The sequence below is a fragment of the Balaenoptera physalus genome (assembly GCF_965194825.1).
Source record: "Balaenoptera physalus genome assembly, chromosome: 7".
NCBI classification, from domain to species: Eukaryota; Metazoa; Chordata; class Mammalia; order Artiodactyla; family Balaenopteridae; genus Balaenoptera; species Balaenoptera physalus.
The window spans coordinates 27,332,672-27,348,729 of NC_138886.1; the positions used below are offsets into that span (position 1 = coordinate 27,332,672).

Below are 16,058 nucleotides of genomic sequence, written 5' to 3' on the forward strand. Positions count from 1 at the left end.
TATACGTATAACTGATTCACTTTGTTATAAAGCAGAAACTGACACACCATTGTAAAGCAATTATACTCTAATAAAGATGTTAAAAAAAATCAAAGTAAACATTCAGTTCCTCATTTGCTCTTGCCACATTTCAAGTGCTCAAGATCACATGTGGCTCGTGGCTACTGTCTTGGACAGTGCAGGTAGAGTCATTTCTAGTATCAGGGAATGCTCTATTTGACAGCACTGTTGTAGATATTCTCTGGTCTTCCACTAGGATACAGGCGAAACCTGGCTCCTAGCAAATTGTGACCACATGACATGAGGAGAGGACAGCTTCTTAAAAGCTAAGCATTTTGCTTTGTGAGCTCACCCTTCGGTTTTTCTAAGCAGGATCTGGCTGGATTAAACAGTTGCACAGTTTAGGCTCCAAAACAAACTCATACACACTCCAACTATGAGACGATCATTCTTCTAAGACACCTGAAAGACAATTGTTGGTAATACATTTTCAGAAAATTCATCACCCAGTCACCTTTCCTGCAATATTCTCTAGAAAATATTCTCCAAAGTATTGAGACTAACTAGAAAAAAAAATGAATTTAAATTAAAAACAAACTGGTGATAAATATGAAATTAATTAAAGTTAGAGACCTAAGAACAATGACACCAGCTGCTAAAGGGCTTTTGCTGATAAATCTTCTTGGGGAAAAGTCAACTATAAAGGACACAAAAGAATGATGAGAAAATAAATTTTAAAGAGGGTTATTAAATTTACAGAGTAAATCAATAAAAATTGGAGCAGAAAAAGAGAAAAACAAAACAAAAAGCTAAAAATCTGTCTTCCAAAAACTGAGACAAGATTATTCCTTTTAATTTTATTATGGAGAGTGTTACATATTATGAACGTTTATAAAATGTTTAAGGACACTCTAGTAAAATCATAGTCAAACAATGGTGCAAAGAACACATTCAAAAAGAAACCATAAGAGAGACAACTACAGTATTTGGTGTTTTCACTATGTAAAATTTTAGCCATCCTAACAGCTGTGCGGTGATATGTCGTTGTGGTTGTAATTTGCATTTCCCTGATGGTTAACAATGTTGAACATTTTTTTTAAGTTTATTAGTTATCAGTACTGTAGTCCTCTATCTTTACTTCTCTATCATTAATGACAACTTTAACTCCTTCCAGAAAATGTTTTTACACTTACCACCTTTACTTAGCAGTTTATATATAGTTTTGGTATTTGTTACAGGGGGACTAGTAAGGGAAACTTTATTAAAGAGTAACTGGGAAAATACCAATTCAGATTAGAAATAAAAGGAGGAGGGAATTCCCTGGTGGTCCAGTGGTTAGACTCTGTGCTTTCACTGCTGGGGCTCAGGTTCAATCCCTGGTTGGGGAATTAAGATCCCACAAGCCGCATGGCGTGGCCAAAAAAAGAAAAGAAAAGAAAAAGAAATAAAAGGAGTAGTAATTTTCAGTAAAGGTGGACATTTTCACAAAATTTCTAGAAAATGATATATTAAGGAAGAGGAATATGCTGAAATTCAGCAGATTTTGTATTTTTGTGTCCAAAGAAAACAAATAAGAGCCCAAAACACAAAGTATGATGTGGCAGAGCTGACACCAGCTGAACACCTGTAAGCTCATACCAGTGACACCACAGAAAATGGTTTCTAACTATTAGCTGAGCAAGATCTGGTTTATTAATATTTACTTCAGGAAGATCACATGATGTGTTCATGGGAGAAATTATGACAAAGAAAAATTGTAACTTCTTCCCCTTCCCCGTTTTATTGAGATATAACTGACATATAACATTGTATAAATTTAAGGTGTACAACAATGATTTGATACATGTACATATTGTGAAATGATTACCACCATAAGTCAACATCCATTACCTCAGTTAGAAATTTTTGTTTTCTTGTGATGAGAACTTTAAGATCTACTCTCTTAGCAGCTTTTAAATATACAATATAGTATTGCTAACTACAGTTATCATGCTGTACATTACATCCCCAGAACTTACTTATATCTGGAAGTTTGTATCTTTTGACCACCTTCAACTAATTACCCCAGCCCCTACCCCCTGCTTCTGGCAACCACCAATCTGTTCTCTGAGTTTGTTTATCAGATTCTACATATGCAATCATACAGTATGTCTTTTTCTGTCTGACTTTTTTTCCTTAACATAATGCCCTCAAGGTCCACCTATGTTGTCACAAATGGCAGGACTTCCTCTTTCTTGTGGCTGAATAATATTCCATTCTATATATATACCACATCTTCTTATCCATTCATCTGTTGATAGACACTTAGGTTATTTCCATACCTTGGCTATTGTAAATAAAGCTGCAGTGAACAGTGGGTGCAGATATTACCTCAGGATAGCAATGTCATTTCCTTCGAATATATACCCAGAAGTGGAATTGCTGGATCGTATCGTTCTATTTTTAATTTTTTGAGTAAACTCCATACTGTTTTCCAGAGTGGCTGCCCCAGTTTACAGTCCCATCAACAGTGTACAAGGTTTTCCTTTCTCCACATCCTCACATGCCCTTGTTAGCTCTTGTCTTCTTTGATAATAGCCATTCTAATGGGTGTAAGGTGATATCTCACTGTGGTTTTGATCTCCATTTTCCTGATTAGTGATGTTGAGCAATTTTTCATGTATCTGTTAGCCATTAGAATTTCTTCTTTAGAAAAATGTTTCAGTTCCTTTGCCCACTTTAAAAATTGGATGTTTTTTTGCTATTGAATTGTATGAGTTCCTTATATATTTTGGATATTAACCCCTTATTATACATATGATTTGCAAATATTTATTTCCAACTCATAGGTTGCCTTTCATTTTGTTGTTTTCTGCTCAGAAGCTTTTTGGTTTGATGTAGTCCCACTTGTTTATTTTTGTTTTTGTTGACTATGCTTTTGGTATCATATCACTGACAAGACCAATGTCAAGGAACTTTTTCCCTATGTGTTCTTCTAGGAGTTCATGGTTTCAGGTCTCATATCTAGGTTTTCAATCCATGTTGAGTTAATTTTGACTGGTGTGATATAGGGATCTAGTTTCATTCTTTTGCATGTGACTATCCAAATTTTCCCAGTCCCACTTATTGAAGAGACTATATTTTCTCTATTGAGTATTCTTGGCTCCCCTGTCAAATATTAGTTGATTGTATATGCATGGGTTTATTTCTGGGCTCTCCATTCTATTCCATTGGTCTATGTGTCTTTTTAAATGCCAGTACCATACTGTTTTGATTACTACAGCATTGTATATGGTAATAATATAGCTTGAAATCAGGAAGTGTGATGCTTCCAGCTTTTTTCTTCTTTCTCAGGATTGCTTTGGCTATTGCTTTTGGCTATTTGGCTAACGATGTTGAACATCTTTTTAATGTGCTTATTTGCCATCTGTATAGCCTCTCCAGTGAAATGTCTGTTCATATCTCTTGCTCATTTTCTAATCGGATTTTTAAAAAACTGTTGAGTGTTCAGTTTCTTTAATACATTCTAGATAATAGTCTTCTTTCAGATATGTAGTTTGCAAATATTTCCTACTAGTCTGTAGCTTGACTTTTCATCCTCTTCTTGTAAGCTTTTGCAAAGCAGCAGTTTTCAATTTTGATGAAGTACAATTTATCAATTTTTCCTTTTATTGATTGTGCTTTTGATGTGAAGTCTAAGAAAGAACTCTTTGTCTAGCCCTAGATCATGAAAATTTTCTTTTTTTCCGCTTAGAGTTTCATAGTTTTATATTTTACATTTAAGCACACGATACATTTTGAGTTCATTTTTATATAAAGTATGAGGTGTTTTTGGTTGTTTTTTTTTTTTTTTTGCCTATGGCTGTCCAATTGCTCTCGTACCAATTGTTCAAAAGGCTATCCTTCCTCCGTTGAATTGCTTTTGCACTTCTGTCAAAAATCAATTGAGCATATTTGTATGCCAATTTATAAGTTCTTTTTTTCTGTTCCATTGATTTATGTGTCTATGCCTCTACCAATACCATTCTGCCTTGATTACTGCATTAGTTTGCTAGGGCTGCCTAACAAAGTATGACAGACCAGATGGCTTAAAACAAATTTCTTTTCTCACAGTTCTGGAGGCTAGAAGTCCAAGATCAAGGTGTTGGTAGGATTGGTTTCTTCTGAGGGCCTCTTTCCTTGGCTTGTAGGTGGCCATCTTCTCCTTAAATCTTCACCTGATCGTCCCTCTGTGCTTGTCTGTATCTTAATCTCTTCTTACAAGGATACCAATCATATTGGATTAGGGTCCACCCATACAACATATCTCACCTTAATTTAGAAGTACTGTACTGGTGGCAAGATTACTATTTTACTAGATTGCTTATGAATGTTAGTGGCTATTATTTCTACTGCAAGCTTCAAAAATAAACACAAAATATCTCAAGTGATTAGAAAAATTTTATTCATCGTCCCAAACTGGATTATATATTACAAATTCTGATCAAAATAATAATATTAAAGGCATTTTCAGTAGTACCACAAACTATCTGTACCTGAAGATAAAGTCAAATAGTAAACTGGTAAGCATACACTGAAATTTACTCATGTTTAAAATATCACTTTGTTTAGAAAATTCACAAACACGTTTTTCTGGTTATGATGTGGGATACATAAACAGCTACATATGATTTTCATTTAACAAACACATGAACTATTCCCCATGCTCTGAATGAGTCATCATAAGTCTGCATACTCTTGTAATTTTCTTAATGGTACATGAGACAGTAGTTTATTGTTTTATAGAACAAAATACAGCACTTCTAATTCTCCTCATACTGCCTTTCAACCCCACGGTGAGAGCTGTGCATAAGAACACAGCAGCTTGGGTGGCTCATGGGTTCCGACATAATCTCTGCATTGGTTGGGTTGGGGGATGGCAAGGAAGGCATTCTAAGATATAAGTTCTGAGAATATAGAAACAGATTTCTCATAGAAAACTGTATACTTGTCTACTTTAGCACAGGTACCGTACAAAAAGCATCACCATTGAATTGGTCTATTTGACTTATAAACTATAATTAGGATTTCAGTCTGATGTGGAGCAGCTTAAAATAGTATCACATACCCTGTTGATTCTTGCCTAGCTGAGACAGAAACACAAATTTGGGGGAAGAAGGTAGAAAAGAGTATTTTCAATTCCCCTTTATTAATACTGACATAAGCATTCATCAGCACAGATAATTAAGTGAAACAAAGTATTCCAAATTCTTTCCCTCTCCAAATCATGGCTTATATCTGATTTTGGTTGGCAGAGATTTACTAACAAGAAGGTGAGGGTTCACCTCCATGAAAAGCTAGAATACTGAAACAGAAGTCCAGGGCAGACCAGGCACCAAATCTAGGGAGGTGCAGAGAGTGACCTGCTTGGGACCCGGGAACTAGGTAGCATATGGGGATAGCACAAGGAGACCCTAGAGGACAACAGCTTCACCAATACAATGAAAATATTTGTTCTATTTAGAGAAGGAGGTAACTTGGTCATGTCTCTGAATTCATCAACAATATAATTTGTCCTTTAATGCCTTGTTATAATGAAACGATTTTTTTTCCCTAAGCAAATTCAGTCATGCAACCTTCTGAGTAAGGTTTGTGTCCTACCACAGTTTCTTTAATCCCATTTGAAGAATAATTAGAAAAAGGATTTGGAAACAAGAAATGGAACATTTCTTGAGTATTACCTGATACTAAGGCCTGATACTAAGCACTTTATATTTCACTTAATCCTAACTAAAAACCCTTAGAAGTATTCTTCATTTTGCCAATTCACTCATGTGGAAATTGAGGCTAAGAGGTCCCCTCCATAAATCCCACACAATGAAGCTGGGATTCAAACTCAGGCCTAATTCAAAACTTTGTGCCCTTTTATGGTAACATGGCACTTTCCCTAAGTGACATGTTAGAGGTGACTTAGCCCGGGTCTTAGTGACAGAGGAAGAGGAGGAGGAAAGAGAAGTAGCTGCTGCGGCATTTCTTCAGAGAAATCCTTTTGAATGGTCAAGAACTAGAGTTTTTCCCATGCTTTAAAGTTGTTACAAATGATGGCTATGTGTTAGAAGGTGGGAATGTGGCACTCTCTCTGACCGGGTTTTGAGGGGAAGTTTCCCCTGGGGATTTATAATACTAAGAATGAGAGAACTGTTCATTTTTCAGAAGGTGAAACTAGGTGGAGACTTAGAAACATTTGCAGCCTTAGGCTTGTGACATTGGGTGAGGGTTTATTGGAGTGTGGGAATTCATTCCAAGTGTGTTTCCCAGATGCAGCTCTGGTCCCCAATCTACCCCTGCTTTCCTGTGTAACACCTTGCTGTCCTATGTGCCATTTGAAGCTTTGTAGCCTGTAAGGCTAGACACAATGGTTTAGGGTCACAAAAAAAAAAAAAAAAAAGAAATGAGCATAATCTATTCTTAATTTCTTGGATCCTCCATAAGAGAGTATCAATAAATAGGAAGAGGAGGGAATCTTCAGAAATGGGCACTTAGTAGATTGGTGCTAATGGTTTCCTGGGGAAGTAGAGAGGTAAGCAGAAATGGGACACATCTTGAGCCTAAGGGAATCAGGTACTCCTGGATATGAAAAATATAATGACCAAAGGCTGATGCCTCCAAATATGAACTATTTCACCTTTTGGAGATAAGGCATGTTTTAGATAAAGGTATGAAGACAGTGTAAGCATTTTGGACAAAACACTCCTCCTCTGTCACCTCACACTCTAAATTTGAGCAGAAAGATATTAAGTGGGTGATGGCAAAAACATCCTGAAAACTTCTCTGTCAAGCATGTCAAGCAGGGCTAAAGATGTTGTGCTGTGATCAATGAAACAGGCATGTGCTGGGAGTCATGGCACCCTTAGAGCCTCAACTCTTTCTTGCTCAAGTCACTCCTTTCTGTGCTTATTTATTTAGCTATACAATAAAAGGGTTAGATTGAGTGTTGCAGTGAGGGCCCCTCTGGCTCTTAAGACTCAAGAGCAAGATGATTTTCACTTGAGTGTTAACTTGTTTGGGGGGGAATGGTGGCACACATTCTGCCATCTAGTGGTCATATTTCAGGGTTTGCCCCACTGCCCAGCTTCTCAGGGATGCTCAATTTGGAGAACTGAGGTTTTATTCCAGGATCCAGATGTCAGCAGCTGCAGCAGAGGAGAGAAGGACAAGTGCTCCCTGCTTAGAGAAGGACTGAGTGGTCACCTGATTGTCAAGTGAGAGGTTGTCAATCTTGACTCTTAGGACCTCTCTGGGGACATCCATGGGTGCTAAACAAGTTAATATAAGAGGTTTTCTCCTGGTAAGCCAGGCAAACTGTACCTGGAAGTGGACAGATTAGGAGAATTATTATTGGAACACTCAGGTGAGGAAAGAAAAGTGATCTGATGAGGTGTTGATGGTAGAGCCAAGGTCTCTGGACACTCAGCAGAGTGCAACAGTTAAGAAGTACAGGATGAAGTGTAGCTGAATCTGTAACAGAGCAAGCCTGGCTTTCAGAGTTTGGGAAGGGCTTTCATTCTCCCAAGTTAGGGTAGGACCCGAGATCTGAACTCTGTGAAACCAGAAGGCAGTCAAAAAAGGTATTCTAGCAGCCAGTGGTCTATAGAGGGATGTATATGGAACCTCTGTCCATGCGGCCAAGACAGCTTAGATGTTTGAATGCTTCAAGACCTTGGACTCCGGGGACAGATAAAAAGAAATAACCTAAACAGGGGGTGGGTGAGACACCCCCTGGCAAACAGTGGGAGTCCCAATTTGAAATGGGCAGAAATGTGTAGTGTATGCACTTTTAGACACTAAGTACGAGCAAACGGTCCTCAATAAACAGGGTGGATTTTGCCTGGGAACACTATTATTACCTGTTACATTTTTTCAACCATAAAAAAAAAATTAGGTTCAGCTATTTAGAATTTGGGTATGATTTCCATGGGCTGATTTTCTAGCAAAAAGAAAGCTGATTACAATGGCCTGTCATTTGGGGACAAGTTTACTGGTAATCTATAAAGGTTACCTGAAAACCTAAATTATGTTAGGTTTTTATAAGAAGACCCAGTGACTACGCACTGAAAGCTCATCCTAAGAGAGGAAGGTCATTGGTTACCACTTATCAAAAAAAAGTTTTTGTTGTTTTTAAAATTTGGAGTGGGGTGGTTGTAGGTTGTAGGTTTCCCCAACTTTGTTTTAGGGAAACTATCAGCCCGTTCTCTCAGACCTTCTGGTTTCCATTTCTGACATTCCTATTATTCTCTAGTTTTCTCGAAAATCTGCCAATCTGGTCCAGAAAGTAGTCCTAAGCAACCTAGATAAAATGTAAGACTTAGCTTCCTATCCTGGACAAAGAAAAAGATAGCAATGCTCTGTGCCTAATATCCCTTTACCTGTCACTTACAATACATAATTAAAGTGACTCGTGATGGGGAGACAACAGCCATCCCAGTCCACTCAGGGACATATCTTGAGGGGAAAAAGGAAACTGGAGGGTTTCAGAGTGGGTGGTACTTGACAAAGTAGGGATGTCTGAGTTCTTGCCCCATTGATATTCAATAGATAGGACAACTAGGAACCAATACAAACTTTACAAATACTATGATCTGGGGTGGAGAACAGCTCTCAGGTTTGCCACTTATCTGTATTTTGGAGTCCTGATGTAGTGCTGGAAGAGGAGAGTGAACAGGCAGGTTTACATACCATGGAAATTGGTTTATAGGCTATAAGTGAAAGATATGGAACTGTGATTGATGAATGAATACACTGAGGAGTACATTTAGAAAAAGTAGAGGTATTTCTATTAATATTTTAGGGTTAACATTAAAATTGGAGTACAAGGATTATAAATTCAGAAAATATTAAATGACCATGAATTGCTCATACTTTACCTATTGACTGAGAATGAAATAAGGAAAATATGTTTTATGAAATCACCACCCTTTCGATATCATGCCTGGTAGCATGGTCTCACTTGAATGATTTGTCAAACAAGTACCATCAGGTCAGTGAAAATATTCTCACAATGGCTGGAAATTTAAGCATCACACAAGCATAAGCTTTCTTTTCACTTCAAATATGAAAATAGAAGGTGTATGGAAATTTACGTATCTTTGACAAGGCTACAAATAAGCTGTCATTCTCTTATATAATGCTCTGTGCTCTAAGTCAATTCCACATCAGGTTGCTTGTAACAGGAATCTGCTAGCATCTTTTCTTGATGTCACCTGAAGTCTGATCACTTGAATATTAACTCAGCCTCCACACCTTAAAAGTAGCCCTAACATACAAGCTTACACAGGTTATTCTTTTTTACTAGTATATCCTTCCTTAGCTGCACCTGGTAAGCCCATCGTCCAAAATGTTAATTATTTAACATTTTGAAAGCACTTACAGAACATATCGTATTCTATATAAGCTCTTCAAAGGGTGAGGGTGTTTCCATCAAAGGAAAATTGGGGTGCTTACCAAAGGGAGGGGGAAAAGAGGCAGGCATCTGTCTCACTCATCTCTGCTTCTCCACTGTAACCTAGCATTGTACCTGGTACATGGAGACTTTAATAAATGTAAAATGAGAGAATTAAATCAGTTGGCTCAGGAGTTAGGACTCTCTCTGTATCTTCAAACTTGTCATTTTTCTTTGGCTCCTACTTATGTTTGACAAATAGACACGTATCTTTTTAAACAGTCATCTCCCTTTTGTGCAGGAGGGGAATTCTACCATTTCAACCTACTGTGTCAGTACAACTGGATAACCTCATCCCACTCAGACACGGGCCAGACTCCATTGGGCTGCACATTGTGGGGAGAGCGCTTCCAGTCCCATGTCCTCACAGGAACCTTCCAGGTCTTACCATAGTTGGCTTCGATGTACTCGATGGTTTCACAGGGCACGCGAACCTTCATGTCTACAAACTCGGTCCAGCACAGTGTAAATTTGGGAAACAGGTATCTGTGGCAAAACAGGCAATGTGGAGAGGCGTTAGGCTCCAACAGCAGAAGTTTTAGCTAAAGAACCCACAACTAGTGTACTCTTGGCTAAAGGACAGTCCTCTTCCACTAAATAGCTTTGGGGATAGACACAGGGGACATTTTGCTGTTTCTGACTGTCCAGTATCTCTTTCTTCTTCTAATGGCAATAGCACCCCAATTTATCTCCCCTATTCCCAGTCCATATGGTTCAGGAGGGGCTGACCCCACCCCTAGGCCCCAGAGATGGGTAAAAAAGACTCAGGCCTAACCAGAAAATTATAGTGATTGGGTCAGGGGTGGAAATTTACACAAATTAGGCAAATGAAAATCAGCCTTAGAATTTCTTTTGGAACTATCAGGGGAAGTAGTGTTCTTTTGCTGAGGTTTCTAAGCTGTAGGATGGAAACTGAGCACTGCTAGTGGCCATCTTTGCTGTTAGCAGGGAGAGCCGGTCTGAGAATGAAGTCAAAGCAAAAAGTTGCCAAAAGATGGAGGAAAATGATAGAGGTCAGAAAACCCTGGGGAAGTGCTTGGATTTGGCTGTGGCTATTCCTTAAATACCAATAAATATATAAATATTCTTTTTGACTACATTTCTAATACTTGGAATTCGTAATACATGGAGGGAGGCACATATAGCAGTGAGAGAGGAAATAAAACCCTCCTAGTTAGCCAGAGAACCTGAATCAATCCTGGCAATATATGACATTCTCCAACAATAGCATCATAAATGCTTGTGTGTTTGTGAGAGGACATGTTATTTCCTGTTTCCTGGGTTTCACTGTGGTCCCAGATGGCTTTTGATGACCTTAGACAGCTGAAGGAGAAATTCCCAGGATCAGTCAGGATATTTCTCAGACTCCTTTCCTAACTCGCACAGTAGTGAGAATTTCATACCACAATACGTGAACATGGTAAGACCCACTATATGTTGGCTTTTTGGGCAAAGCTTCACACCCACCCCCTCCTCAGATGCAGGAATAGAGATCTAATGCTTGGATGTACTGTACTTCAACAATACTTCTCTTAAAGGAAACAGTTATACAAACCACCTTCTTCCTGCTCTGCCTTTTATTTTATCACCTCCCCTTTTTAATTTCTGTTCTCAGCCTCAAACTTACTTCTTTCTTGCTTATTTTTAATAGGTTACACATCATTAAATCTCCATCAAATCCAAACTGCTACTAAAAGAACCTAACTAAAGAAAACCAAAATAAGCATCACATGTGTAAGGTGACTCTTCTTTTCCTTCACAGCACGGATTTTCTGGGGAAACAGAGCAAGCACAACTCCAAGATGCTCTCCCAGGCTTCTCCCTTGTTTCCATCCCTCACGTGAACCCACCTTTTTTTTTTTTTTGGCCTTTCTTTTTTTCATCTCAAATGTAAAAGAATATCTCTAAGCTAGCCCATTAGTTATAATGAATTTAACTCAACTTATAGCAGAATTATTTCAATTAGTAAGTTTCAGAAATTATACTAAAAAACCCATGTTTCTTAAAGGTACTTTGGATCAGTAAATGAAATTCTATATATTACAAAGGAAAGTTAAAACTAGCAGGTTCGTTAGATTTAAGTTTATATTTTAGTTCTATATTCTGTGTTGTTGCTTTCTGAGAAATGTTCCTTCTCTTCACAACATGGCAAGAACCTTCAGTAATGAGATTTAAAGTGGCAATAGCAGAGATTAAAGAAATTTAAAATATCAGAGGATTAAAGAAACAAGGAACAGAGGAAAAAACCAGGTGTCAAAGTGTAATCAGATTATAGAAATGGGATCTAACTGGGATGTTCTCCAAGGAAAGGTCAGTTCTCAGATATTTTGCTTCTGAATATTATTTTACCACCAGATGAACATAAAGCCACAGATGAAAATGAGAGGCTGAACATTTCTAAAGAAAGCAACAAGTCCCTTCTACACAGACCAATAGGTGCTGGCTGTTAATAGACAATACCAGCTGGCTTCTGTGAAAAGAAGGCCACAGCAAATCTCAAAGCTGAGGAAGAAATAGGATACAGCACAGCTCCACCATCTGCTGGTCCCAATTTTACTCCGCACGCTCATATTCATGGACTTGCTTATTTTGTCATGAGACATATCCATCCATCATCAGCCTACACCCTCCCCAATCAAGATGCTGGTCAGCAGAATGTCCACCTGTCCCATCCTATCAAGTTGACACACTGAAGCTGAAATGAGGCAGAAATCATGGTCTATCTAGTAACATAGGCCAGGAAACTTCCCTCTTAAATATAATCCTCTACAGTCTCATCAAAGAGATGAAAGAAAGAAAAACCATAAGTCCAGGATGATACAATGGATGAGAATACTACAAATTTTATAAAAGCTTTTATAAAATGAAATGTTCAAAGCTTTCATTGAACAATGAAAGGTTTATCAACAAAAACAAAACATTTAAAATATATAAGCAATCTTAAAATTACTCAAAGACAATTTAACTCAAATGTTAATTTTTGCCCTAAATAAAAACATCCCTAAACCATCTTTGTGGTTTTCTTTTCACCAAATAATTTTCAAGCCTTTCAGCAAAAAGAAAATTCCAGCTTCCTCGGAGAAGAGGGAAGATAAACAATAAAATGTGAAAACTGATTGTAAAATGGGATTGTGGAGAGGAAAAGGGGGGGTGAGTGACTCAGAACAGCACATGCCATGTACCCTGTCCAGGTTACCAGTAAATAATGACTAAGATTATAATTAGAGTCAATGTTCCCTTAGGTTTTAAAGCCCATATTAAGTTCTCCTAAGCAGTTTGTACTTTAAAGCTCTGAGATAGGATCCAAAATGTGAACAGATTTAAATTCAGACTAAACAACCCCAAATCAGAATATAAATTCAAGGGATCTTATCACACACACACAAAATCCTTCCATTCATTTTCTAGTTCATACCACTTTTACTTCTTTTTATTTTTACAAAAAGCAGTAGTTAGAATTAAGAATTAGTTGGAGAAGACCATTTTTTCCCTCACAGACATCCTTAAAACCTGTAAAACTACTTTTTGGTGGTTGGATAAAGTAATTTCATCAGTTTAACTGTACCACCTAAAAACATAATTGCTAAATGAAAAACACTGTTTTTACTGTTAATTAGTTAGCTAGGCTAAGTGAGAGAGACATCATCAATGACAACTGAATCTGACCTTTTTAAACATAAGTTTGCATTAAACTCTAGAGTTGGAACAGCAGAGCTTTTTTAAACAAGAATTTCCTGCAAAACAACACAATAGTTTATTCTCATTACCAATTTTGTCTCTTCTTCTAACTCTTAATTTCTTTTTCTTGTGTTATTCCAGTGCAATAGCCCTCCAGCATACTGCTTAATTAAAGCAGGGACAGCATGTATTCTTATGATTTTTTCTGATTTTAACAGAAAGGCTTCTAAAGTTTTACCATTAAATACGATTGCTCACTCTAGGTTTTTGGTATATTCCCTTTATTAGGTTAAAGAAATTTCAGATCCCCTTTACTCCAAGTTTACTAAAAGGCCTTTTGTTGTTGTTAATTATGAAATGTACCAAATGTTTTTAATGTCATCTATTGAAACAATCACGTACTTTTTTCTCCCTTTAATCTTTTAAGTGTTGAGAATTACACTAATACACACACACTACAAAATTCTATTCATTTGTGTTTCATTCAGGATATTTTCATCTGTGTCCACTAAGACAGTAATTTCCCTTAAAATTTATTTTTTGGTACTGTCCGAGTCCAGTTTTGCTATCAGTCATAAAATGAATTGCTTAAAGCAGTTTTCTTTTTTTTTTTCCCCAAAATAAGCTATATAATATAGGGAATAATCTATCCTGTGAAGGCATGGTAAAACTTTCCTGTAAACTTTCTAGGTCTTTTGGTAGGGAAAAAAAGGGGAAAGGAGGATTTTTGATTAGTAATTCAATTTCTTTAATGAGTATAAGTTATTTAGAACTTCTTGAGTTAAAATTTTGTCATTTTCACATTTTATCTGATACTGCATTTTAGACTGCTGTCTTAGTTGTCCATAGCATTTTCTTTTGAGTCAGTGTAACACAGTTGTTTTGGATCAATCTTGCTAGATGTCTACTTAGTTTACTACTTTTATAATTTGTTGTCTTAAGAACTAGCATTTGGATTTGTTCATCTTTGAGAGTTTTTCTTTCTTTTTTTTCTTTTTTTGGCAGAGCCACATGTCTTGCAGGATCTAAGTTCCCCCACTCGGGATCAAACCCAGGCCCTCAGCAGCAAAAGCACGGAGTCCTAACCACTGGACTGCCAGGGAATTCCCATGATACTGTTTGTTTTTTATTTCATTAATTTCTTCTCTTGGTTTCCTTCCTTCACTTTCCTTAGACTGACTGTGCTGTTCTTTTAATCTCTTCAGTTGGTAGCTTAATTTTTTCAAACCTATTCTTTCACACTTTTTTTTTTTTCTCCTAGTCTCAGACCTTCCCAAGGGACATGGGATGGAGTGACTAAATGCACTCAGCTTGTGCCCCACCGATGAGCTTCCCTCCGCCCTACTTTTTAGAGGATGGGGTGTGGGGTGGGGGTGAGTCTGAATTGGGTTACGAGTCCCCCATACAGGGTACCTCACATCAGCTATTGAAATACTTATTGTTTTTAAGGCTACAAGTTTACCTCTATTCTCTTAACTGCACCCTATTTGAATCCTAAAACTTTTGTAATTTCCACTATGATCTCCTTTTTAATTCATTAGTTATTAAAGAGGGCATTTTAAAGTTTCCACACTTTTTAAAGATATCTTTTAATTGTTGATTTCTAATTCAATTCCATTGTGGTCATACAATGCCATCTACTGAAATAACCATAGTTCTTTTTTCCCTTTAATCTGTTAATGTGGAGAATTACACTCATACACACACACCTCACAAGGATTTTATTAATGCTTTCAAATGTACTGAGATTGCCTTCATGTCGCAGTACATGATCAACTTTTGTAAATGCTCCATTTATAGTGGATAAGAAAGTACATGCACCATTTGCTGGATGAATATTTATATATATATATGTCAAATAGATCAAGCCTGTTGATTTTGTCCATATCTTCAATATTTTTACTAGTTTCTTCTTTGCTTGACCCAGCAGTTTTTAAAATAAAAGTATACCAAAATACCCCACCAAAATTGTGGACATGTCAAATATTCATCAGAATTTCATCAGTTTTCAATTTATATATTTCAAGACTATATTGTTAGAGTCATAAACGTCATGAATATTATTTCTTCTTGGTGAACTGTTCCTTTGTAAAATTATGTAGTGGGCCTTTTAATCCTTTAACATTCTCCCCCACCGCAACCCAATAACATTCTATTTTGTCTGAGAGTAAAATGACAGTAGAATTTTCTTTGGCTAATAATATTGGGGTATATTTTTTCCATTCCTCTAATTTTCAACCTTCCCATGTGATTTTGCTTCAGGTGTGCCTCTTCCAAGTATTTTATAGTTAAATGTTGTTTTCTATCTCATTTGATACTGTTTATCTTTTTGTAGGTTAGCTTAATCTGTGAATATTTATTGTAATAAATTATGTATTTGGACATATTTCGAACTCTAGAGCCAGACTGTCTCGCTCAAATCCTGGCTTCACCAATTACTCTCGTGTGTGACCTTGGTCAATGTTTTTGCGCCTTAACCTCATTTATAAAATGAGCGTACTAGCAGTACCTCAGAGAGATGTTAGCATAGAATGAAAAATATTATAAATGTAAAGTGCTCAGAATAGTACCTAACACACATAGTAAGTGCTATAACAATGCTGACTAGTTTTATGATTATTTTTACATGTTTTCAGTTTACCATACTTTTTCTTTGCCCTACCTTTCCTACTTTCATTTAGAATGATAAAGGTTTATAAATTATCTTTTGTTCTGCTTGTTTAGAAGTTTTAAATAATATTTCTATCCAGTAGTAATTACTGTTTGTAATATTTACTGTTTATTTTTCAGCAAACATATTTCACTACAACATTTTCTAATAAAGACTAAATGTATACAGAATCTCTATCCTCTTCCTAAACATGGGACTTAGTATACTTTATTCCTTGAACACTTAACAAATCGCCTCCTCCTTAACTTATTT

General features: G+C 36.8%; 1 protein-coding gene across 8 annotated transcripts in view; it reads right to left on the minus strand.

Annotated features, from left to right (window-relative positions):
- Positions 1–16,058, minus strand: part of FKTN (fukutin) — a 123,670-nt gene that overhangs the window by 46,570 nt on the left and 61,042 nt on the right. For 5 of the 8 annotated variants that reach the window (XM_082471209.1, XM_082471214.1, XM_082471211.1 and 2 more), the window contains one exon: positions 4,402–9,943. In XM_082471209.1, coding sequence (XP_082327335.1) covers positions 9,730–9,943 — 214 coding nt within the window. In that variant the 3' untranslated portion in view covers positions 4,402–9,729. Of the gene's footprint in view, positions 1–342; positions 463–4,401; positions 9,944–16,058 lie in introns of those variants that run through there. The other 3 variants (XR_014266184.1, XM_082471212.1, XR_014266183.1) reach the window with 3 other exon arrangements.